This window comes from Echiichthys vipera, assembly GCF_963691815.1.
Source record: "Echiichthys vipera genome assembly, chromosome: 9".
In the NCBI taxonomy this organism is placed as follows: Eukaryota; Metazoa; Chordata; class Actinopteri; order Perciformes; family Trachinidae; genus Echiichthys; species Echiichthys vipera.
Window position 1 is genome coordinate 17,345,160 of NC_139834.1, and position 25,954 is coordinate 17,371,113.

General features: G+C 41.9%; 2 protein-coding genes across 6 annotated transcripts in view; one reads left to right on the forward strand and one right to left on the reverse strand.

Moving 5' to 3' along the window:
• Nucleotides 1-17,625, forward strand: part of LOC310951812 (low-density lipoprotein receptor-related protein 1-like) — a 92,172-nt gene extending 74,547 nt beyond the window's left edge. The window contains exons 56-89 of the mRNA XM_083920228.1: nt 632-815; nt 913-998; nt 1,093-1,212; nt 1,324-1,511; nt 1,618-1,823; nt 4,083-4,271; nt 4,828-4,976; nt 5,181-5,274; nt 5,380-5,496; nt 5,637-5,756; nt 5,870-5,992; nt 6,079-6,204; nt 6,340-6,456; nt 7,343-7,449; nt 7,584-7,716; nt 7,864-7,986; nt 8,098-8,220; nt 8,334-8,471; nt 8,583-8,720; nt 8,864-8,983; nt 9,086-9,348; nt 9,446-9,624; nt 9,748-9,854; nt 10,031-10,150; nt 10,253-10,429; nt 10,561-10,701; nt 10,883-11,056; nt 11,469-11,630; nt 11,969-12,140; nt 12,320-12,421; nt 13,452-13,525; nt 13,608-13,701; nt 14,511-14,655; nt 15,774-17,625. Of these exons, the coding sequence (XP_083776354.1) occupies nt 632-815; nt 913-998; nt 1,093-1,212; nt 1,324-1,511; nt 1,618-1,823; nt 4,083-4,271; nt 4,828-4,976; nt 5,181-5,274; nt 5,380-5,496; nt 5,637-5,756; nt 5,870-5,992; nt 6,079-6,204; nt 6,340-6,456; nt 7,343-7,449; nt 7,584-7,716; nt 7,864-7,986; nt 8,098-8,220; nt 8,334-8,471; nt 8,583-8,720; nt 8,864-8,983; nt 9,086-9,348; nt 9,446-9,624; nt 9,748-9,854; nt 10,031-10,150; nt 10,253-10,429; nt 10,561-10,701; nt 10,883-11,056; nt 11,469-11,630; nt 11,969-12,140; nt 12,320-12,421; nt 13,452-13,525; nt 13,608-13,701; nt 14,511-14,655; nt 15,774-15,911 (4,749 nt within the window). The 3' untranslated portion in view covers nt 15,912-17,625. The remainder of the gene's footprint in view (nt 1-631; nt 816-912; nt 999-1,092; nt 1,213-1,323; nt 1,512-1,617; nt 1,824-4,082; nt 4,272-4,827; nt 4,977-5,180; nt 5,275-5,379; nt 5,497-5,636; nt 5,757-5,869; nt 5,993-6,078; nt 6,205-6,339; nt 6,457-7,342; nt 7,450-7,583; nt 7,717-7,863; nt 7,987-8,097; nt 8,221-8,333; nt 8,472-8,582; nt 8,721-8,863; nt 8,984-9,085; nt 9,349-9,445; nt 9,625-9,747; nt 9,855-10,030; nt 10,151-10,252; nt 10,430-10,560; nt 10,702-10,882; nt 11,057-11,468; nt 11,631-11,968; nt 12,141-12,319; nt 12,422-13,451; nt 13,526-13,607; nt 13,702-14,510; nt 14,656-15,773) is intronic.
• Nucleotides 17,626-17,848: 223 nt separating this feature from the next.
• fmnl3 (formin-like 3) overlaps nt 17,849-25,954 on the reverse strand; it is a 34,562-nt gene continuing 26,456 nt past the window's right edge. For 2 of the 5 annotated variants that reach the window (XM_083920371.1, XM_083920368.1), the window contains 9 exons: nt 25,628-25,931; nt 25,460-25,540; nt 25,218-25,347; nt 24,910-25,070; nt 24,631-24,732; nt 23,151-23,243; nt 22,901-23,024; nt 21,582-21,696; nt 17,849-19,300 (listed from right to left, as the gene is read on the reverse strand). In XM_083920371.1, coding sequence (XP_083776497.1) covers nt 21,605-21,696; nt 22,901-23,024; nt 23,151-23,243; nt 24,631-24,732; nt 24,910-25,070; nt 25,218-25,347; nt 25,460-25,540; nt 25,628-25,931 — 1,087 coding nt within the window. In that variant the 3' untranslated portion in view covers nt 17,849-19,300; nt 21,582-21,604. Of the gene's footprint in view, nt 19,301-21,034; nt 21,079-21,581; nt 21,697-22,900; nt 23,025-23,150; nt 23,244-24,630; nt 24,733-24,909; nt 25,071-25,217; nt 25,348-25,459; nt 25,541-25,627; nt 25,932-25,954 lie in introns of all 5 variants that reach the window. The other 3 variants (XM_083920372.1, XM_083920369.1, XM_083920370.1) reach the window with 2 other exon arrangements.

A 25,954-nucleotide genomic window follows, 5' to 3' on the forward strand; every position in this document is an offset into this window, starting at 1 on the left:
CTTATGTCTGTATGGAATGGTTTTACACTAAAAGGATCTACTTTTATGCTGGTAGGGGTGTCAGTATTCAGTGTTGGAATAACATTTAATTGTACATAACTTCACAATCACGTGTATGTGATTTCCATTGTGCATATACCAGTTTACTATTATGAAAATACTCACATAATGCCGAAGGAGTAGAATTTAGAAGTGTGAGCGCCCGCGTTGGAGTCCTTTTTTAAAAACATTGATGTGAAGTGACAGTTAAAGCTGATTTTGACTAGTACTGAATAAGTGTTTTGCCATGCCAGGTGGTAAGACGATGTTCATGCCACTTCAACCACACTGGATGTCAGCTTATTTTCACCCGTGTGCTCTGTTATAAGAGTATTTTGCAAATGAGATTTGAAGCTATTTAGGAATGCTTATCTGACAGCAGCAACTGGAATTCATGACAATGTTGAGATTTCGGCACCACTCTACATAGGCTTTTTGGTGAAAGGAACAATGCTTGTATCAGGTTGACTGGCAGAGGTTTTGTCACAGGCAGTGGCAGGCCCATGTAAGGGATCCAGATTTAATGTGAGAAGTGCCAAAACCCGTAGGCAGTGAGATTTTGACGTTTCCCCTGTGCTCTTGGCCCCTTTAGTGCAGGTGTCATCCTGGTTTCCAACTTAAGCGGGATGGGAAGACATGTGTGGACATCGACGAGTGCACAACCACCTACCCCTGCTCTCAGCGCTGCATCAATACCCATGGCAGCTTCCACTGTCTCTGCGTGGATGGCTTTGAACTCAGCCCCAATGACCCCACCATCTGCAAGTCCACGTCAGGTACGGAGAGCTTGTGTGTGTTTTGCATTTTGCTGGTTCGCTCATAGCCAATTTAATTCCTGACGCATATGTTGTCTTGTCTGGTATTTGTGTGTAGAAGAGGAGCCCTACTTGATATTTGCTAACCGGTACTACCTGAGAAAACTCAACCTGGATGGATCCAACTACACACTTATAAAACAGGTGAGACACGCTGGTTCTCAGTTTGATCTACTAAAACGCAACCAGGCGTACGCGCTGTATTCAGCTGTTAATACTGTACCTTCCAATGTTTCAGGGTCTGAATAATGCAGTGGCACTGGACTTCCACTATGCAGAGCACATGATCTACTGGACAGATGTGACCACCCAGGGCAGCATGATCCGACGCATGCATATGAATGGCAGCAACATAGAGGTCAGTGAGGAAATTAAACAAGCCTTTAACCAGACAATGCATTAACCAGTAGCATTCACTCTGACTGGAAACTATATCGTTGTCTAACCTTGTGAACGACTGGATTGGCAGGTTTTGCACCGGACCTCCCTGAGTAACCCAGATGGCTTGGCAGTGGATTGGGTTGGCGGGAACTTGTACTGGTGTGACAAAGGCCGGGACACCATAGAGGTATCGAAACTCAATGGGGCCTACCGGACTGTGTTGGTCAACAATGGCCTGAAGGAACCTCGTGCTGTGGCTGTGGATGTTCGCTACGGGTGAGAACCAAAGCTTATATTATGTTTCATGTGCTATCAAGACACTTTAAACAGGTTATTACTTTATAATGTAACTGTAACACTATCTTTATCCCCTGCTGCTTAGGTACCTGTATTGGTCTGACTGGGGCGACATCCCTCACATCGGGAGAATCGGGATGGACGGCACCAACAGAAGTGTCATCGTAGAGGATAAGATCACGTGGCCCAACGGACTAACCCTGGACTTCATAAATGACCGTATATACTGGGCCGATGCCAGAGAGGACTACATTGAGTTTGCCAGCCTGGATGGCACCAACAGACACACAGGTAACAGACTAGTTAACATAGATTGCTTTTTCTGATTTTCCACAATGTGGGACTCCAGTTGCATGTATTGGTGTAACTATTGATCTCTGTAGAAATATAAGATATGTATGTGTGATTTATAAATTTTTAGTAAGTAAAAAGTAATATTCAAACTTGAAATTGACAGAACCGAATTAGACGCTCAATGCACTATTTTTTGATGCATTTATTGATCTTTAGAATAAAGTTGGTGGGGAACTGTTAAGCTTTAAATGTTTTTTATCTGGTCCACTTAACAGAAGAAACATTAAAAACACTGCTAGTGAAGTAGGAAGGTAGGAATTACAGAAACTGATGGTTTTGCTCTGTCTCCTTTTCGTAAAGCGACAGGCTAATGGCTTTGTCAGCTGTCCGAATGAGTTTCCTCTTCTCAAATAGTCATGCATACATTCACATTCTTGTTTGGGAGCTACCAAGCATAAGCAGGCGGGTCAGATGGTTTTCCGCTGTTCTGGAGTCCTGCAGCACAGGCCCAGGGACAGAAGCCCTTTTTGTTCTGGTCAGTGAGGCCTCTAGCATGTATGACGTCTGCATAGCGTTCAGTTGTTTACCACACTCGCTACAATAGTTGATATTGTCAGCCAGCCAGGCATGCAGAAGAATTCTGGAGCGCAGTCGGACCTCTGTATTGTTTCATTCACTAAGCGCTGCTTCACACCGTCTTTCCTCAGATGAAGGATGTACATACAGATTTGTCAAATGCATTTTTAAATAAATCATAATACAGCGTGGTACTTTGTGTGCCCTTCAAGTTTTGAGTTTGATGAGTGTTTTACCCATAGACTGCCCAAAGCATCTTGACCGACCGTTTTTTAATCATGCTGATGTTTGTTCATGTGTTTATTTTTATGATCATTTTGTTTTTAGTTAGTTCTCTGATTCTATAAAAAAACGTGATGAGTCATCATGATTGACAGCTAAGATAAGCTCACGATTGGTCCTGCGGGTGTATGGACGGGACTTCGATGGTGTGACTCTACTGCCCAATCATTACTGTGCAGACTCTGGTCGCAATATTACAACATGGTGGCGCCTGTATTTGGAATATTTTGGCTTCACTATTGTACAGTTGAAGAAAGTGGAGCCCTGGCGTCCATCTTTATATACAGTCTATGGTTTCATCCAACATGATGTTCCATCAGGAAAACTGCACTGTTGGAAGCATGTTGGAGTGAAAACTAGTATTTATACGGAATTACAATTCATAATATAACAATCTTGTATTAGCTTGCGGTGTTAGTCCATTGGTTGTGTGTCCAGGAAGTTATTCACACATCCTTTGACACACACGCACACACAAACACACACAAGTGTGGCCCGTGTGTGTTTGCGCGACAAGACTTGTCCTGTTTGAATTCAGATAAGGATTGACCAAAGGGAGCTTCATGCTAATCTGACTAATATCACAGTTCGACCTGATGTTGTAAAACTACTCCCATCACGTGATGACATTTTAGTTGTTTTACGCACCTCACGTGTTATAGTCATTACTGAAACCTAATAACAAGGAGTTTTGAACTTGTGCCGTGTGTGTGCTACACACGTGTCTTCTTGCGTGCTGATCCATGCCTACATGACGTACTTGGACTGCTGTTTTTTACAACAGAAACTAATGGCGTGTTTCCATAACGTAACAGCCTTAAATACAGAGAGCAAACACATAAAATGACAAGAATATAGGAGCAAAAAAGGTGCAATTAGAGTGTAAAGCCTAATGAGGCATGGAACCCATTACATAACAGATACAGTGGAGCCACTGTAGCTGTGCACCCCACCCTGCCTTTGTCTCACATTAACACGGCAAGATTGTTCCAGTTTTTCATTGGGATAAAGCAGTAAGAATAATAAAAGTCTGACTAAAAACAGTGTTATTATTATTATTATTATTATTGTTATTATTATTATTATTATTATTATTATATCTAGAAAACCATGGAAATTTGAAACATGATGTGAATAGGAAAACTCGGTATAGGTATTTACCTGTGTAGACGCTTAGTTTAGTGTAGTTGTATGCATATTTTCTCCCCCACTTATCTGTTTGAGTGTTTACTTTAAACTAAAAAATATTAATAAATCAGGACGATTGATTTCTAGTCACAGAACTGTACTAAGTCATAGAAATTCCAGATAATATGGGGAAACCTTCAGTATGACGGATTTACTGTGCCTAACAACTCTTGAGCAATGTGATTTAATATTTGTCTGTTGCTTTCGCAGTTCTCAGCCAAGACATCCCACACATCTTTGCCATGACTCTGTTTGAGGAGCACATTTACTGGACTGACTGGGAGACAAAGTCCATAAACAGAGCTCATAAGTCTCTGGGTACTAACAAGACAACCCTCATCAGCACCCTGCATCGGCCCATGGACATCCACATTTACCATCCCTACCGCCAGCCCGAGGGTAAGAGACACTGTAGTAGGAAGCAAGTAGAAATGGACACAATGTATGTACATTTGTTGTGAAATAAAAGGGGGCAGGACTAGATAAGTTTTTGCTTCTCCCGCTTTCCCTTTCGGTCATGTGAATTTTAAACCAAGATAATTTGTGATGATGATTTATCTAACTGACATTCCTGAAATAAACAAACAAATTAATAAATAAATAAAATCTTTAGTTAAAGAAATATGGACAAGGTGCTGGCTATGTATAAAAACATTGAGAGCAGTACTTTGTTCTCGATGAATAAATGAAGACAATGTTATTTGTATTAAATTGAGGCACAAAGGCACTAAGGCACATGAACATCTCGTCCAAGAAATAATATTTGAAAAAGCATTAAACAGTGTTATGGTGTAGGAATTCATTGTATGTAGTGGTAAATACAAAGATACAAAGACACTCTCTTAAACACAAAATTATTATTTTCTCTACTTTAATCCAAATATCATAAAACCTTTGTCCTACATATTGGTGCGGTCAGATGTTGAAACATTTCCCCCTCTTTTCCGTTTCCTAGTGCTCAACCACCCATGCCAGACGAACAACGGCGGCTGCAGTAACCTCTGCCTCCTCTCTCCTGGAGGAGGCTACAAGTGTGCCTGTCCCACCAACTTCTACCTGGCCAATGATCAGCGCACTTGCATGTCCAACTGTACAGCCAGCCAGGTAAGGAGACTGTGTAAACATTATCATCAGTGCAAATACGACTGAACGACTACAGCAGATTTTCATATCTCCATGTCTCGCTGTGTCTTGTTTGATGAACTGCTTATGCCTAGTGATTATCTATTGACAACTGGCTGGATGCCCAGTGCTGCAGAGGCTAGGTTAGCTAGCTCACTTTAATTAATTTCCCTCTTCCTGCTGTAGTTTGTGTGCAAGAATGACAAGTGCATCCCCTTCTGGTGGAAATGTGACACAGAGGATGATTGCGGCGACCGGTCGGATGAGCCAGCAGACTGCCGTAAGTGTTTGAGAATGATAATGAGAAAGGTATAGTGTGTCACAGTCCTCTACCATGCATGTGTGTGATTCATGAACGATGTCTCTTTTTTGTCCCCCATGGCAGCTGAGTTCAAATGCAGGCCAGGACAGTTTCAGTGCGGCACTGGCATCTGCACCAACCCTGCCTACATCTGCGATGGAGACAATGACTGCCAGGACAACTCAGACGAGGCCAACTGCGGTGTGTATTTCATCCCCAACACATTGAATAATCTGCATCCTGCCATGTCTATTTTTTATTCTATACTACCATCACAACTTTATTGCTAAAATCTGTTGCTTGTTTCTCTGTTTTTATCCACGTCTGTGACCGCAATGCAGATATTCACGTTTGCCTGCCCAGCCAGTTCAAATGTTCCCACCCAAGCCGCTGCATCCCAGGCATCTTCCGCTGTAATGGTCAGGACAACTGCGGAGAAGGAGAGGATGAGAAGGACTGCCGTGAGTAGAAGCTTTTTTCAGTTACATCATATATAATACAGATTATATTCTATTCTTTCTCTTTGATGCTTAATTTCACACAATAAATATAAATCTGTTATTCCCTTCCTCAGCTGAAGTCACATGCGCACCCACTCAGTTCCAGTGTGCCATCACCAAACGCTGCATACCTCGTGTCTGGGTGTGTGACCGCGATAATGATTGTGTGGACGGATCAGATGAGCCCGCCAACTGCAGTAAGACTCCCAATTTTATTAGCATTTTTGCTATCATCCTCATCAGTTCTCAAACGTAACCACCCCTAACGTTTTCCCATCTCCAGCCCAGATGACTTGTGGTGTAGATGAGTTCCGATGCAAGGACTCGGGACGCTGCATTCCCGCTCGCTGGAAGTGTGACGGAGAGGACGATTGTGGGGATGCGTCAGATGAACCAAAAGAGGAGTGTGGTAAGAATATCGTCGCCTTTTTTTTTTAACTAGACAGATGCACCGAAGAGGCATGTGTGGAACTGATGTTTGCAAATTAGATTTAGTTCTTTCTCTTTTTTTTATCAACTGTAACATTTTCTGTGATTTGAACAGCTGAGAGGACGTGTGAGCCGTACCAGTTCAGATGTAAGAACAACCGCTGCGTACCGGGCCGCTGGCAGTGTGACTACGACAACGACTGCGGGGACAACTCGGACGAAGACAAGTGCAGTATGTGTCACTTCGAGCTTTGAGACGATGCCTTCATGCTGTATACTGTCAGCGTCTGTTATCTCACCTTGTCTAGTGTCACTTACACTCATATCTTGTCCACTGACAGCATACTCACTTTGCACCTTTAAACTTTTAACTGTGTGTTCTAAGTCACTAACACCCATTCTCTGTCATTTCTAATGCATCCCACTTCATCTGATATTTGTTTCATTTCATACTGTTCCGTTGGCATGAGCTAGAGGTAAGTTAGTCCGCCTTCATATGTCACCTCTCTGCTGTTCCTCCTCCTCCACGCTCTCATGCTCCTGTCCAGCTGTGATCCCATCCACCTTTTGAGAGTCTGCAAGCTAAGCTCTAAATAGATTAATTTTGTAACATTGCTGTTTTGTTCCCCTTTGCCAGTAGATGCCACTGTGTAGGACTTAAAGGTCCCATATTATGCTTATCTTTAGGTTCAGACGATTCTTGCGGCAATATAATATAATATAATGGCGAGCCTTAAGTGGTCGGTTACACTTCCTTTGTGACCATGGACTGTGTGCGCTCTCTGTGCCCTGGTGACAGAGTGCACCTTGACCTGCTTTATAATAAGAAAAAACACGCGGAAATCTCACTTTTTACAATTTGGAACTTTTCATTTCTAAAGCTAATTTTGATTATTACCACCAATAAAACACATGGGAACAAAGATAAAGCACTCAAATTAAATCTGTTATATTGGAAATACATTAAAATAACATTAAGACTTATTTAGCTCCTTTCATTCTCTCGCATCACCTCCTGCAGCATCTGCATTCTTCCTCTGTGGTTTGTTTCAACCCTTAGCCATAGTTCCCTGTTAAGGATGTGTTATGTCATCCACCTTGTCTTGTTTTATTTGTAGTGCCTCGACAATGTTCAGAAAGTGAGTTTGCCTGCACCAACGGCCGCTGTATTGCTGGGAGGTGGAAGTGCGATGGAGACCATGACTGTGCTGATGGATCTGATGAGGTGCAGAAGCTTTAATGTTTGGGTGTCCTTTAAACAATGTCTCGTATTTATCTGGAGAGATAGTTGAATTGTATGTGTCTCGTATTTATGTGTAAGTATGAAAGCTGATCCTGTGGGATGTGGTCTTTCTTCAGAATGGCTGTGATCTGAAGTGCGACAACGACCAGTTCCAGTGTAAAAACGGACACTGTATCCCCATCCGCTGGCGTTGTGACGCTGACCCCGACTGCATGGACGGGAGCGATGAGGAGAACTGTGGCGGTGCTGGTAAGTGCATGTTTGTGTTTATATATGCTGTTTTGAGTTTTCTCACATTTCTTAGTTCTTATTAATGTGCACTACTATTCTAACTGTTTGTTTTTAACCAGCTTTGACCAGCTTAAAGTAGTAAAAATCTCTTCCTGTTTTTCTCAGCTGGCCGTCACTGTCCTATGGATGAGTTCCAGTGTAACAACACTTTGTGTAAACCCCTCGCCTGGAAGTGTGACGGCGAGGACGACTGCGGGGACAACTCAGACGAGAATCCCGAAGAGTGCAGTACGTGTCTTGTGAATCACATACGTGTTGAATATGTTGTCAGCCTTCATCCTAATCTCTTTTCCTATCCTCAACCCTCTTATGTCCTCTTTTTCTCTGTTCCACTTTTAGGGAGGTTCCAGTGTCCTCCCACCAGAGCTTTCCGCTGCCAAAACGACCGTGTATGTCTGCAAGTGTCAAAGAGGTGTGACGGTGTCAATAACTGTGGCGACAATTCAGATGAACTGAACTGCCGTAAGTTGTGCAGTTTTTCAAATCGCGAATCATTGCCTTCCTAAACTTTGTTAATGAGATTGCTGACGTGTATGTACGTGTGTGTGTGTGTGTGTATGTACGTGTGTGTACAGAGGCCCCTCCAGCTGTACCCACATGTGAAAAGGACGAGTTCCAATGTGCCAACGCCAGATGCATCAGCTCCACTCTGCGCTGTAACTTCTTTAACGACTGTGAGGACTACGGCTCTGATGAGATCAACTGCAAGACAGGTGCTTCATGTCAAAACTGATTTCTATATTACAGATTCGCTTCACACATTTAGCATCAGCAGAAATGTTCAAATGCACTCATGTTTGACTTGTTTTTATGTTTGTGTTTAGACACCAAACTAAATGACTGCAGGAGTAACAGGACTCAGTGCGGTGATGGAGACGAGGCCCACTGTGTCACCAACGGCACAGACTCCTTCTGCTCCTGCAAACCAGGCTTCCAGAAGACGGGACACCACACATGTGGAGGTACACATGCGCAAAACATTGCACCTGACACATGCTAACTCACTTCAAATATGTGTAAATATTTGATGTATGTATTAATGTGTTGGAGGCGAGAAGCTTGGATGTGATATATTTCTGTTAAATACAACTTCTTAATTTTTCAGATAAGAATGAGTGTGTGCAGTTCGGAATGTGTTCCCACATCTGCAACAACACCAAAGGCTCCTACAAATGCAGCTGCCACAAGTACTTCACCAGGATCAATGACACCTGCAAGGCTGACAGTGAGGACCAGAGCTGCATCCATTTCTTGTGCTGTTTCTTATAATAATTGTTCATTTTAGTTTCAAATGCCGTCCTTGTAACTTTTCATCTTTTCCTTCCAGACATGAACAGCAGTCGACAGGTTCTCTACATAGCCGACGACAATGAAATCCGCAGCCTGGACCCAGGTATGCCCAACTGGCGCTACGAGCAGACCTTCCAGGGCGATGCCAGCGTGCGTATTGATGCAATGGACCTGCACATCAAAACCAACCGCATCTTCTGGACCAACTGGCACACGGGTCGCATCTCCTCCTATGAACTTCCAGGACCGTCCGCGTCATCTTCCTCCTCCTCGAATGAGGGCAGGATCACCAACCTGCAGGTAATGCAGACGCACAAACTCTCTGTGTGTGGTGTGTGTTTGTAAAAGTATGACAATTACACGGGCATGCTGTGATCTCCGCTCTGCTCGTACCCAGATCAAAGAGCTTAAGATGCCTCGCGGTATAGCGGTGGACTGGGTGGCTGGTAACCTGTACTGGACCGACTCTGGTCGAGATGTAGTCGAAGTGGCTCAGATGTCCGGCCAGCATTGCAAGACCCTCATCTCTGGCATGATAGACGAGCCTTATGCCATCGTAGTGGATCCACAGAGAGGGTAAGAGAGAGAGAGTGCTGAGCTTCAGGTCAACAGTCATATGAAAAAATATGCTTTCAATCATGGCTTTTGGCGCTGTCGTATGTTTGTAATTTTGTGTTCCAACTCTGTGTTTCCCTTCAGTACCATGTATTGGGCAGACTGGGGGAACCACCCTAAAATTGAGACAGCTGCCATGGACGGCACTCTGAGACAAACTCTAGTTCATGAGAACATCCAGTGGCCCACCGGTTAGTACTGCATTAATATGTGATTTATCTAAATGCATGTTCTTTCTCAGCAACTTCCTGCTCCACATTCACACTTGGACACTTTATTCTGGGGAGCTGTCCAGAATGACAGCCCCTTTTTTCTGTATAGGTAGTCATGTCTTTACTACCAAGGCTCTTCCATTCTGTCTCTACAGGTTTGGCTGTGGACTACTTCAACGAGCGTCTTTACTGGGCAGATGCCAAGCTCTCAGTGATTGGCAGTGTTCGTCTAGATGGCTCCGATCCTGTCATTTCTGTCTCTGGCATCAAAAACAGTTGAGTTGTTTCTACACTCAAAACAAAATATGAAAGTTCAGAAATCTGGCATTAAACTTTTAAAAATGGTCAAATTTTTAACCCATTTCTCTTTTTCCCAGACCTGCTCCATCCATTCAGCATAGATATATTTGAGGACTACATATATGGAGTCACCTATATCAATAACTTTGTATTCCGGGTCAACAAGTTTGGCAAAGGCCCCATGGAGAATCTCACCACAGGCATCAATCATGCTACTGACATAGTCCTCTATCACCGTTACAAGCAGCCAGAGAGTGAGTGTCACACATACTGTCTCTTAAAGTAAGATGCATATATTTTTAAGTTGTGTATATTTATGAATACAACTGGGTTTTATACATTCCATGCTGTTTTTCTCATTGGATGTCTTCTCTCTCTGCACCAGTGACTAACCCATGTGACAGAAAGAAGTGTGAGTGGCTGTGTCTGCTCAGCCCCAGTGGACCGGTGTGTACCTGCCCCAACAACTTTGTGGCTGACAACGGCACGTGTGTGGAGAGAGCGAGCCCCACCCAATCACCTTTCTGTAAGTCCGCAGACACAGCACACCGGTGTAACACGTACAGCTAAACAACAGAGCAGCCGCACCTCTTTCACTTTATCAAACTCCCGGGTGGTTTTCAACCGTGGTGTGCAGCATTCAAATGCTGCACACTAAAGTTTTAATTATCATGAAATTCCCCCAACCACCCCACCTCCCTCCACAGCTCCCCCATCAGGACCCTGCGATATTTATTGCCAAAACGGTGGGAGCTGCTTCCTCAACGCCCGTCAGGTGGCCAAGTGTCGCTGCCAGCCCAGCTACACTGGAGAGCGATGTGAGATCAACCAGTGCAGGGACTACTGCAAGAACGGAGGCACATGCACTGCTTCTCATACAGGTAAGAACACGAGACATGATCTCCTTTCTTACTTACTTTAGTTAAGAAAAATGTCAGTGTGCACATACGTTAGTCGTTTATATAAAAGTAAAGAGATGCTCACACCAGATTCAGCAGAAAGCTAATTTCCGTCTGTAGTCCTAGACAAAAATCAGATAACACTACGATACTACAGTACAAAAATACGATAAATGCACACATATACATACATATTATTAATACATAGAGTACAGTTCAATTTTATTTTCATTTGCAGAAAAAAACTATGATAGTATAGAATGAATTGGGTAAAATCATAAAATTATTCATTCTGTATCTCAGTTGTTGAGATGCATAGCTACAACCTATGTGGGAGCAATTGTAGTCTAGTATTTATGTATATCTCTTAATTCATATCTTCACTATGTCCCAGGTGCCCCAACCTGCAGATGCCCAAAGGGCTTCACAGGGCCCAACTGTAACCGCCACACTTGTCAGGACTACTGCCTGAACGAAGGCAACTGCTCAGTCAACATGGGCAACCAGCCAACCTGCAGCTGCCTGCCAGAGTACCGCGGAGACCAGTGCCAGTACAGTAAGTAGCAGCGCTGTCAGATGTTGCTACATTGTCTTTAAGGAGTTTTACATCACCATTGATAATGGATATGTGATGACACAAATCTGTGTGGATGGATTCTCAGCTTCTTAAGTATTTATTCTTCAGAAAAAGATGTTTCACTTTATTTACTTGCCCTTTTAATTTACAAAAAAATGACATGTGTAAAATAGGCACATTTTGTCTAAAACCATTCTGAACTAAAAAAATGATAGATACACATTTTGAGGAAGAAAAAAACCCCCACTACTAATACAATCCTATAAAACCACCTTTGAATCTCTGCACTTCTCATATGTCTTCCTTTCCTTCCTCAGCTGATTGTGAAGGTTACTGTCACAATGGTGGAACCTGCTTACAAACCTCCAATGGCACCAAACTTTGTATGTGCCCCACTCAGTACATTGGATACCAGTGTGAGTTGGACAAATGTCTATTTTGCGGAACGGGCAAGTGTTTGACGTCATCCTCAGGAGAGGTTTCCTGCAGGTATGTGCACTGTGGACAACGTGGACTTAATATTTATTTTTGGACCGCCCTGTACCAAGTGGGCAGCACTAGAAATCAATTTAAGCACATATCAAACCTTATAGGTTACATTTATCCATGTTTGGGACTATTACTGAGCAACATAATTCATTTTTCTTTTTCTGTTCATGTGTGTGTAGCTGCCCCAACGGTCAGACCCAACCCAGCTGCTATTCCTGTTTGGACTACTGCTCAAATGGACAATGTTCAGTTGACACTCGCACACTGCTGCCTCAGTGCAAGTAAGATATAACAAACATTAATACACTTTCTCTGTCTTTCCAACTCTCCTACACAGGGTTCAAGCCAGTGCCTTTTTAATTGCCATTTATACTGTGCACGGATCCGACCCCGAGATAAGCGATTGAAGATGAATGAATGAATGAATGCTCAGACACTAAATGAGCCATTACTACTCGCTTATAAATTATATACATTTACTGATATTCTGTTTGTCAATTAAGTATTTAATAGTCCAGGTTATAATTAGACTGTCATTTAATTTGTAGAAATGATTTATTAGTTTTTATGTCCTGTATGTTTTCGGAAAAGTGTTAATAATCTAAATATATATTTTGGCCTCACATGACTGAATGGAATTAAGATGTGTCACATACATCAGACTCTCCTCTCCCTGAATATAATTAGGGCTGGGTAATATATCGATATTATATCGTTACCGTGATATGAGACCAGATATAGCTTTAGATTTAGATTTTCATAATATGACATAAGTGTTGTTGTCTTTCCTGGTTCTAAAGGCCGTATTACAGTCATGCGAAGTAATTTTCTGAACTGAACAGACTGTTCTAGCTCTTCTAATATTTGCCTTTACCTACTTAGTCATTATATCTACATGACAGATGATCATTTATCAAAAATCTCTTTGTGTAAATATTTTTTGAAAGAACCAATAGTCAATCTTATAGTGTTTACTTGTTGCATTATATCAAGGTATTTGATCAAGGATATTGTGGTATTTGATTTTCTCCATATCGCCCGGCCCTATAATGTTATCTTTAATAGAGATTAAAAGCAAAGATAACGATTTCCAGCTCAAGTGAGGGACCCTCAAATAAGGCAGTTGGCATGTACTTACATGCCCACATACACAGACACGCATGCACGCAAGCACGCACGCACGCACGCACGCACGCACGCACGCACGCACGCACGCACGCACGCACACACACACACACACACACACACACACACACACACACACACACACACACACACACGCACACTGTAACTGTCTCTCTCTGTGTCTAGGTGTCCTGTGGGATGGAGGGGATACAGATGTGAAATTGCAGCTGCTTCTATGGATTCTTCCACTTCCAGTGGAAGTAAGTCACACAGTTTAGAGTGTCTTGTTAGTTAGAACATGCACTTGGGTCCTGCTTGCTCATATTATTTTCTCAATTGCAGGTACTGCCTCGGTCGTCATCCCAGTGCTTCTGCTGCTGTTACTGGCACTGTTGGTGGTTGGTGCCATCTTGTGGTACAAGCGGAGAATGCGCGGGTGAGTCTCAGAGATGTTAGACTCAAACTACCATTTTTCATCTATTCATCATACTATCTGCGATCTAGCTTTTCTTCCTCTCTTACCTTTTTGATAATCATCTATTTCCTGTCTCCCAGGTCTCTATGGCCGGGCAAATCTCGTTCTCAGTGCTCGGGGTAACTTCATAGGGCTACATAATTCACCTGTTGACCCTTGAATCCTGTCCCCCTCCTTTCCCTAATATGCAGTCAGATTGGCCCATGCTGTTTGTCAATCCATTTGTCCACTCTGTTGCTCATGGTGGAAATCTGTTTGTCCTTGCCTGCCCTCTCCTGTTGGGTTTACCACCCAGCAACACAGGGACATATATACTCTTATCTTAAATAGTTTTGCCCATGATGCACAAACAGTTGAACTGTTTTGTACCTCTTGCGTCTCCATACCTCCCCTTGTTTACATGTGTAAATGTTAGGCTTACGCTTTGTGCTTGCATAGTAAACTATACGACTGTGCATTGAAGAAAACAGTTTATGTGCTTGCAAACAATTTACAATGTGAAAAAACAGCATTCTCCAGACATGCTGCTGTGTCGTCTCTTGGTATGATCAAATGACCTTTTTAAAAGCTCATTTGACAACCTTTAATATATGTTGTCTGTATTGTGTGAATTGTACGTTGCTGGTGATGAGTCAGTACCTGGTTTATGCCAAGTTTTGAAACTTTTCAAGGCAATGTGATTTATTTTAAGGTTTCTGCCCAAAAAGAGTTAATGATTTTTTGAATTGCTTGGGTGGTTAAACAGCTGGTCTATCTTTATCTGTCTGCAGCGCAAAGGGCTTCCAGCACCACCGGATGACAAATGGCGCCATGAATGTTGAGATTGGGAACCCTGCCTATAAGATCTATGAAGGAGACCCTGACGATGACGCTGGGGAGCTCCTGGATTCAGACTTTGCTTTGGACCCAGATAAGGTAATACAGCTAAAAGCACCATTACATAAATGGACTGTTGACGGAAATTTTTTCTTCTCACTTATTTCTAGTGATAAATAGCCATACAGATAGTTTTTATGTACCTATATCTCCTGCCACCCCACTACATGGGGAAGAGAGGAATTTCAGTTTTGCTGCCATTTCTTTGGTAAAAAGTAGTGCGGATGAACAGATAGATTGAATTATTATTAACACGGTTTTTGGAAAGACATGTGTTTTGAAATGCTTTGACCTCAGTTTACCTTGGAGCAGTAGCAGAACATAAAGGTATAAAAATGTTAGGAGAACCAAACTGAAGTTGATTATTTAAGTAAACTAGTGCAGTGCCCGATCTGAGTGATGCTTGCAGTGTTCTTGAGAACTGCTCATCCGATCGAATTCATACCTGACACTGAACTCTATTGGGTCCATAGCAATACAACCACCAAGTGTGAAGTTGATCAGATTAACTGTTCTTGAGATATGCATATGTACATAGACAGAGATTTCTTCCTTTTATAGTTAGATGATGCTGCTACAGCGCCACCTAATGGTCAAATGCCACCTAATGGTCAAATGCCACCTAATGGTCAAATGCCACCTAATTTATGATGTCCAATCTGACATCATTTCTACCTACCTATGTCCACCAAATGTGGTTGCAATAGCACAAAGCATTTAGAAGATGTGACATTTTTTTGTAATACAAGCCCTGCCCACAGCTGAAATGCTGTGGGCAGGGCCAGCTATAGAAAACCTGTATGGAAGATTAACAGACAAAATGTTAAGTCCATTGTTATGGAAATTGCCAAATTGCACCAAATTCAAAAAGGCATGTCCTTGGGCACCCAGCAATACATCCAACAAAGTGTGAACTGCACTATGCGACATAATAAAAAGTATCGAATACATCAAGCCAAATAAAATCAAAACGATCTGCAAGGGTTCTTGTGGTAAGGGGGAAAATGTGTCGTTGTTGTGATTTGGGTGAATGTTTTTTTGTAATCTGAAAGACCTGACCTTTTCAAGCACATGTAGTAAATGCTGCTTTCACATTTAAAGAATCTCTGCCTCTCTTGTGCCCTTTGAGTCACCATGTAATTTTCTTTACTCTGCAGCCCACCAACTTCACCAACCCAGTGTATGCCACTCTGTACATGGGCGCCCACAACAGCCGCAACTCTCTGGCCAGCACAGATGAAAAGAAGGAGCTTCTCTCCCAGGGCGATGATGACATGAGTGACCCGCTGGCGTAGAGCTTGGCATGGATTGAACTCTGCCAACGTTGCCCTGCCCAACCCAGCGCTGAGCCAAGAGGCTCTCTCTCATCTTATGCCTTTACCAACTGAAAAGAAAAGCAACAGCAACAAAAAAAGCGAGAACACTGTATAAAATGTATAAAATGAAGGACTACTTTTTTAAGTGATTGCAGTATTATATTTTGTTCTTTGACAAAAAAAAATCCTCTGGTGACAAAAAGGAACCATTTTATAGACATTTATTCAGTTCTTCTTTTTATTTTTGCTCACCTCCTGCTCACAATTCTCCCTCCCTTCTCACGCATATAGCCACTACCTCTGTGCAAATGTAAAAGATAGAGAGATACAAATGGCAGTGGAACAATTTTTATTTTTTATTTTTGTATGAATTGTATAGGGGGGAAGGAAAAAAACCCAATATTGTTCCATCCTAGAAAACGTTGCCAAGTATTTGTTGTTCATGGAAGAGAGGAGAAGTGTCAGAGCTCACTATGAATGCTTCCTGGATGCTGGTTTGGCTCAGTCTTTCACATTCGTGTGTATGTTTGCTGCTGGAGGTCTAAAGGGAGACCAAGGCTGGGAGAGTAGGTGTGCAGGACTCTGTATCTGTTCAGTTGTCTCAAAGAACTACATTCAAGTGATTGTCTTTTACCTCCTTGCACAGACTAAAGTTATATATATATATTTGCATATATATAAACCTATTAACAAAGTGTCTTGAAAATATACCCAGGAATACAAACATCAGTAACAAATAGCAGTCTGTACTTTTTAACATTTTTTTCATTTTTGTCATTGTATAATTGACATACTTTGTGTCAGCAATGAATGAGTCAATGGCAGTTTGTGAGTGTGCTGGATGAAGATGATTGTAACAAAGTCCACATTCCAGGATGAGAAGTCTGGGATGGAGATCCGTGGCCTTGGTTTATCCTACTGCAGGACACTCTGGACAGGAGACCGATTTTGCTCTGAATCTGTTCTAGAAAGTTCTGTTTTTTTTGGGAGTGACGGCAAGCTTCTGTGAATTTCCGGTCATCACTGAAAAACAATCTGCGACGAATAATTAGCTGAGAATGCTTTGGCTTTTTGTTCCTTGTCCTTTGATTGTAAATGTACTTTCAGGAAAGTCCAAGGAGACCGTTTGATGGTACGTACTTCTGTTCGAGATTTTGTCTTTTTTTTTATTATTGTATGTAATTACATGGTTGTGTAATTTAGGTTAATGCTCATTGTTAAGTGCATTCCCAGGAAGGGGACTGATGAGCTTCCTGATAAGCATTCCTTTGTTAATTCCTTTGCCTTGCTGCTAACGCTAACCATCTGTCTGTCAGTCAAACTGGTTTTTAGTCTTAAAAGTGTTGCTCTCTCTGTCTCTCACTGCTCACCATGCTGCTTTTTACTGAGCTTATCAGCCATACCTGCCATATCACTCTGCATGGTGCTCTCACTCACCCATCCTAGAGGAAACTCTGGCTTTGCCCCTCACTTGTTAACAGTATTCATCACGTTTTTTTTTTGTTGTTTTACATCCTGCGCTGTTAGATTTTCATCTGGCCATGTAAATTAGAACAATCTTTTTTTTTTTCAGTTGGAGAATTTCTTTTGGTGGTAAAAAACCCACATGGATATTTGTGGTTCTGATTGTTTTGTTATGATTCTATTTCTTTTTGATATAAGAAATTAAATGGATTTTTATAGTAGAAATGTACAGTGGCTCTGTCCTTCATTTGGAGAGATGGAGAGGAAAAGCAATCGCTTAATATCTCTGACTAGAGTACATCAGAAGTGAACATCAACTATCTTTTAAAACAATAAAATAAAACATGAACACAGGAATCACTTGTTTTGGATGTTGCTTTAAAGAGAGAGTGGCCCTTGTAATTATTCCCCCTGAGCTGTAATAACAGTCTTTGGTCTTGCAGTTACATAATTCATCTTATTTATTAAACAGGAAGTGTCAATAGAAAATACCATGGATAATTTCTTCTAAAAAGTAAATTTCTTGATTTGAATGTACAAAGAATAGTGTCTCACAATGTTGAGCCAAATTAAGTAGTGTACATACGCATCGCTCCCTTTGTGCCAATGTAAATTTCAACAGCTGTTAGGAGGAAAAACATCATCTCTATTAAAACAGGAGATTTCTTAAATTTAAAAAAAAAAAAAAAAGCTTAAAACATAAGACCTCATAGGAATGGAAACATCCTTCACCCATCCCCACATCTATAGCAAGTTAACATCATCTTAATCAGCAGTCCGTGTGGAGTCTTCTTCATACATTTGTCACTTCCCAAATGTCACTTTAAAGTGGGACAGGAAGTGTTGTCAAGGCTTATAACATTCAGTTTTTAAGAAGTACTTGGACGAGGCACTAAGAAACGGCAATCATTACGAGCTTAAGACATTGATGCAGTCGAGAGGTAAATAAAAGAATATTCTTAAAATCATTATTACCCTAGTTGATGCATGACTTTAAAGCTGGAAATTTCAACCTCTGCATATTGTTGTTGGTATTAAAAGACTAATGTTATAGAACAAGGCAATAACAAATATAATCTTTAACAAATGAAAAGATGTAAAATAAACAAATTATGGCTGACTCATGAGAAATAACACTGTTTACACACAAAAAGGCACTTATTAAGCAAAACATGAGACATTGGAGACATTTTGGTTTGGCTAGCTTGTCCAAAAGAATTGATTGGCTTTCCTCCCAGATACATACCACTGAAGTCTAAATGATCAATATTAAGTCTGGATTTAATTTGTTGCCTCGGCTTAAAGTTAAGAAACGGCACCCAAATGTCTCATTATAATATCGAAGCTTCTCTGTTATTTATAGGAAGGTTTTGCAAGTTTCTTCAAGGCAAACATCCCAGCAGCAGAGTCGGCATCTTCCCTTGGCTGACTCCCAGTCTAAGTCCTGCTACGACTGCATAATTTGAGGAAATTAACAGTCTTGGGGGATAAAATCCACATGTTGGCAAGCGCTTGCTTTGTGGTCCGCCAGTCCTCAAATCACCTCACCTGTTGTGTAGTCATCCTCCGACTGGTCTGCTTCTCCGTGTCAACACCAGGAAAAGTCTTGTGTTTGCAGGGAGACAGGAGTAACCCATTGTGCTTCTGTAATGATGCCTGCTCACTTAAAGTGGCTGTAAAGGGCCTCCATAAATAAATAAATTACCCAGCTATAACAAGGGCAGTGTCCTGTCCCTCCTTTCAGTCTTTGCGATCTGCAGCCTCAGGGTTGGGATAGACCACTGGGACAAGGGAGGGAGGTTATAGTGGGGAGGGGAGTATAAGTGACGAATAAGGGGTTTAGGGTCTCTTCCAACCGCTCCGGATCAACGCGTCAGCTCGCAGGAAAGGCTGGTTTCGGAGATCTGTGAGTAGCCATGGAGAGAGGGGGAGAGAGAGGTGAGAGACGGGGGGGGGGGAAGGGGGGGGGGGGGGGCACACATGTTAGAGGACCCAGAGGTCAATCTGCAAACTTTTTTCTTTTTACTTTAACTTCTTTCTTTCTTTAGCAGTGCTAAGAGTGTGTTTAAGCCATAAATGTAGGGGACATACAGTCAGTTGCCAGTTTATCAGGTATCAATTATGTGACATGTTTCTATTGTTTTGTCCAAACCATTTATATCAATGAGGGTAGACTAGATCATAGAAAAACCTCTCTATATAATGCAATCCAGTTCAACAGTGCCACAAACAACATCCTCCAAAATTATTATTAAGTTTAATGAGCAAACCATACTTAACTTCATGAAGATAGCAGTTATTGCAGTGCTATTGCATTAGTGTTAGCTATGTGTACCTAAAACCGGAAACTGAGTGTATATTTGTATATTCCAGTGAAACAATTCTAAAAAATCTGCAATGATTTCAGCAGATAAACTTGGTTTACTGTATATTAGAAACCTAAAATTAGCAAATAAGGGCATAAACAATACAGACTTAACATTGAATGACACATTCCCATAACGTTGTATTTCAACTGACATTAGTGTTACACAAAACAGTGAAATTCAAGGCTTTGGGAATGCAGTTATGACAACTTTGTAACGCTAATAATGCAGCAGTAAAAACAAAAGTAGCCATCATTATTACAGTTACAATAGCATGGTCAACAAGCTCTTGAGCAAAAATCAAGTTGGCTGTTTCTAAAGTAGCAGAAAACCTCCCAGCTCTGTAAAAAATAATTTGGATACAGACTGTTCTGGTATAGCTGACTAACTGTTTGTGTTTTTTCTCGAGCGTGTTGACCAAATAGCTGTTCAGCACACCGCGGATGACAGTTAACAAGGACAAAACATGACGGACGTTGTTGACAGGTGAGAGGTAAATAAACACTGGACAACATGCAACACATAATAGGAGGTGATGGTGATGATGGCGACGATCATGATAATGATGATGATAATGAATCCATGTTTTAAAGGTCCCATACTGTAGAAAATGAGAGTCTGTGTATTTTTTCATGATAAAACAGGTTGAGGTGCTATATAAATACTCTGAAACTATCAAAACGCTCAATCTACAGAGGAACGCACACAGCCTGTATTCAGAAACTTTGCTGTTAAAAGAGACGTCAGGACTTCTGTACAGTTGTGATGTCACAACTATACTATATATAGGTAGGAAGTGCTGCTACAGAGTTGTTACAGTCATTCCCCAGCTGTAATGACAGTTCAGTGACTCAGAGAGTGCAGTGTGGAAGACCCGAAAACGCTGACCAAACAAAGCAGACTGGGCAATTTTGGGAGGGACAGGCGCTAAAACGGAGAGTTTCAGACAGGGTGAATACAGGTATATTCAGACAGACAGTGTGAAAAAAATAACAAAATGGTAGTATGAACCTGTAAAAGAGCATAATATGGGACCTTTAATGGCTGTTTGTTTGGGCAAGTGATATTGTATTTCTATAACTCGCTTCTTAGTTAATCTTCAATAGTTTTGTTTTCAAACTAGTGTGTTGTAAAGCAAATTTCAGTTGCTGTAAGCCTCTTTTTTTTAAACTTTTTTTTTGCGCCCAAAGCACTAGCTGAAGCAGCTGACATCACTGTAGCAGCACACAGGAGCTGGAGCAGGCCGGGTTTCAGCCAGGCTACCTTCCTTACCCTCTCTTAGGAGTGGGAAATACTTTCATTAATCTTCTTTTCAGCTGGAGGGGGGTGGAATGAACAGGTGGTTGAGAAAAGAAGAGTCACATGTTAGCCGGAAACCAACACTAAACATGTTAGTTTCATGGAACAAGGCATTGTTGATACAACCAGTAAATTAGCCAAACCTCTTTATATTAAGATCTTTGAATTCAGCTTCATGAAAAAAATATGCCATACTAATGCACAGCCTTTTTATGTGTCATGCATGAGGATAATTTAATCACAGTCATGGCTGATTGTACTGAGTGTTTCAACATATTTTTCACACATAAAAATATGTTGACACGTACAACTTTTTTCTCTGTGCCAGGCAAAGAGGTTTGGCTGACTCCTATCACAAGATGCCTGATAGGAGTCCTCAGAAGAGGAACACAAACAACCAAATGACGGCATGAGTTAGTTCACAGTATTTGTAGTTGTGAGGTTGGGGTTGGGTTGAGTGACAGGGATCATGCTGCATGCACAGTGGGGTCAGGAGGCATACGAGAGACACCTGGACAACCTTGGCATTAGGGGGGGGGAGGGCTAGCAGTTGGCGTCGTCACAGAGGTTGGCTTCACAGAAGAACCGTGAGCCACGTTTAGCAGTGCGGGCTGTGAAGGGCACGCTCTTCAGTACTGAGGGGAGGTGGGTGAGGAAGAGAAAACATGTCACACCTGAGACACTGTCCATCCGGGGGGAAAAACACTGGACCACCTTCAAATTTCTTTCAGGAGACTGTAATGAACCTGTGCACCTATATTTCTGTTTGTAACACAGGTCTATGGAAGCGTTCCTTGTTAAACACTCAGGATGTTTTTAACAGGATAAGTCCCCCTATTTTGCATTTATAAGCCCTATATGAATATTTAATAAATTGTTTATAACACACTTATGCTTATTCCTGTATTTGTCAACGACTATAACTCCTCGTGTGGGCACCCATAAGGGGAGGCTGTGTAAACAAAATGGTACAAGAGCAACTGTAATGTTATAAAATATGTCTTCATAGAAGTAATATTCACTGACAAATACTATACATTAACTTGAAAATATTCTTATAGCTACATGCAACTATATTCTAATGTATCATAAAACATTTATTAAATGTTGGTATACGGCTTATAAATGCTAAATAATGAGAGTTATAGTAAAGCGTTATTGGATTAGGACAAACTGAGCATATCTTGGAAAGGTGCATCAGTTGCATAACAAGCTGTTTACAGCTCTGATAGTAGTGGTATAGAAGCATTATTAACATTATTAAAACATGACATTATATTATTCACATTTTAAGCACTTATTAATCACCGTGACATAAACATGAGTTAGCTGATGTGCTATCCTGAGGCTGGAGATACTGTTTTTCTTCCATTAATGCACCTGTGTGGGATTTTAAAATGTCTGACTTTGGCGACCCTTGGTGGTAGATTCAAGAGAAAGTTTTCATTCTCTTATTTTCCTACTAACAGAAACCTTTGGAAAATGCTATAATCACATACAATAATATACACATAGTGGCTTTAAAGAAGAATCTTGTACATTAAGATCCTTTTCCTAAATTGAATGTACATTTGGAATCAAATTACTGTCTGACTATCTACATATTGAGGCTCAACAGCTTTAGTGTAGCAAATTTCTAACTAGACAGCACGTCATGGAATAACTAGAGGCTGTTGTGCTGCTATGTGCTGTGCTCCAGATGTGGCGGTGTCTGGACTACGTAGCACAAGGTGCACTTCAAAGGAGCTGAGCAGTGAATGACTACAGTCATCCTTGACTTGGGACGACCAGGGCTGCTGGCCCCCACATGGCGCCTTTTTAGGATGCTGTCTGGCCCACCTGTGATGATGTCCTCAATAGTGCCATCCTTGCCCTCGTACACAGGCCGGTGGTCTTTGGCTTGCCGCTTGCGCAGCTCTGCGATTAGCTCATGCTGCTGCTGCCGCTTCTTTTGGGCCTGGACCTGAACCAGCAGAGAGGATATTTGTACTGTTTACTGTGCTTTTTGGCACGCCACAGAGCTTTATTTAGCACTGAGTCAACATCTCATAGGTTTCATTCAGCTCAGTTGCATGTACTTTGACTGTACCTTGGGGTCATGTTGTTTAGCCTCCTGAGCCAGTAACTTTTCTCTCATTGCTTCCTCCTGCTTTTTCCTCTGTTCGTTTTCTTCCATCGCATCCTGTTGGGAGGAGAAAAACGTAGCTCAAATAAATACAAGTCAATACACTTGTTCGGCCATTTAAGGATAGAGAACACAAATCAGAAGTGGAACACAAACAATTTGTCTTTCTATTTCTGCCTCTCCTTTATACATACACTCTACATGCTCTGAAATAAATGTATTCACTTTCTTGCTAAGAGTTACATGACACAATTTATACAATTGATAATTGCCCTTTCCAAAAAGGGAACTGCAGCTGTTACAGTATATCCATCTATGCAAAAGCCACCAGACTCCATTGACAAAAACAGTAATTTTTTTTGTAGAACACAGGAGTTGCTGGTGCTCTGCTACCTTGATTGGTTAGTTTGTTTGTGTTATTGTGTGACTTTGGTGTAGCCAAACAGCAAAGTCACAAACTAACATAAACAGACTGATCGAGGCAGTCATACACTAACAACTCCTTCGTTTGTCAAAAGAGTGTGGTGGCTTTGAAGACAGCATAGTTTCCGTACCGGTGTTCTCTCCCCTGTTTTGGTTCCCTGTTTCCAGTATTTACGCTAAACTTAGCGGCTGTTGGCTGAAAATTTATATTTAAGGGACAGATATGGGCAGTATCAATCTTCTCATCTAAATCTGCAAGACCGCAAGCTAGTTCTGTTGCATATTGTTGCCAGGCTAATGTCAGAAAAGTAGTAATTTTCCTGTCAGATTTTATCATTTAATTATTTAACTTTATTTTGTTACAGCTTCAAATCTCTATCTGTATTTCTAAAATGTCAAACTATATCTTTCAGTCACACACACTCAGAGACACACACACACACACACACACACACACACACACACACACACACACACACACACACACACACACACACACACACACACACACACACACACACACACACACACACACACACACACACACACACACACACACACACACACACACACACACACACACACACACACACACACACACACACACACAGATAAATCCTTGCGTTGCACATTTCCTTAAGCAGATCCCATAAATCCAGACTGAGAACAATCTCAGGAAGTGTGCTGTGTGGTGGGGCAGGGCGAGGCTGTCCGGGGGTAAAGGGGATGAGAGAAGGAGGGGAAGAGGGGGAGAGGGGGGGATAGCACCAGTCTAAACACCACAGCTGCAGCTCTGGAGTCAGATCCAGCTGGCCTTTCCTGTTATTTTGCCTCGGACTATACGCCACGTCCTGTGGCACAGAGGCAGCCAAAGCTCTGCCCTCCCTGCTCTGCTCCTCTGGTCTCACTGACAACAGCCAAGTCTGAAACCATGGAACTTCCCATCGGACCAGGAGAAAAAGCTGCCCCCTGTCAGTACACAAGCGATGAAAAATACATAGATGCTGCTTGGTGTCCTCACCTTGTAGGCCTTGATAAAGCGCACGAACACCGGAAAGAACACTGAGGGTGGAGTTGTCTTGGCGCTCTCTCCAAAGTAGTTCACCACATTGTTGAAGGCTTCCTAGAATCGAGAAGGACAGTGCCAGAGTGGAAGCAATGTATGTAAACACTGTCGAGTCATGATGGGTTGTGTGTTAGAGGTCAGCAAGCTGCAATCTGGGACAGAGGTTTGACTCGTGTCTATTTTAATTTTTTTTTTTTCCCTCTGAGGTTTTGAGGTGAGGACAGTGTTGGATACCTCTGCTGTCTTGGCATCCTTCTGCAGCTTGTCCAGCTGTGCGTCACTGGCCTGGACGAAGCCTTTCAGGACCGAATGGTCATGGAGACTGCACTCTCTCCTGATCAGGTCCATGCCTTTCCCCAGCTCTCGAACATCCAGCAGCACATTTTCCAGAGATACTTTTGTACACATTCAGTAGGGAATATGTTTTTGTTTTTTTAACAGCAATACAATAATAGATGAGAATAATATTATGGAAATGTTTTTATTTAACTAAACATGACATTTCCATGCAAATACCTTCATAATGCTTTGTTTGAACTCACCTGCAGCAGCCTTATCCACAAAGTGCAGTTCATTGTAGAAGTTGGCCAGTTCAGGGTACTTCTCTTTCAAAATGAGAGCTATGTAGTGGAGCAACGTCATCTTCCTGTCTGTAGACTTAGTGTCCAGCAGCTGTGTAACCATAGGAATGAATGGGAATATCAGAAAAGGCCCTGCACATATTTGTGAGGATTTTTGAGCATCGATATTAACATAGCACCAGTTTCTACTACGTAATATTCACCAGATCAAGACTCTGTAATTTGAAGCCATAAACACAGCCCCGCTTGCTGCTGTTCATGTAGTTTCCCAAGGCTAAGATGATCTACAAGTTAACCAGAAGAAAATGAATACATTAATATGCATTAACAATACAAACAACGCTGATATAAAACAAATAAACACTTCTTACCTCGAGTACTCTTTTTAACTTTGGTGCAGATTTTACTGAGCCAGAAGCAGCAATGACTGCATTGAGCTGCGGCGTGAGCATGCTGATGTTGTCGGTAAAGTTCCCAACAAAGGTGATGATGTTCATTCGCTGTGTGAGCCTCTCAATCTTGCTGAATAACAACATGAAGCGATCTTCCTCTGCTAGCTGGTCCAGAGGACGCCGCTCACGCTCGTACTGACGCAGCAACTTCACCTCCGCCTCCGTGGGCAGAAAACGCATCAGGCACTCAACAAAGTCGACTGGTAAGGCCTTGAGGTCAAACCTGAGTAAACGTAATATATGTTA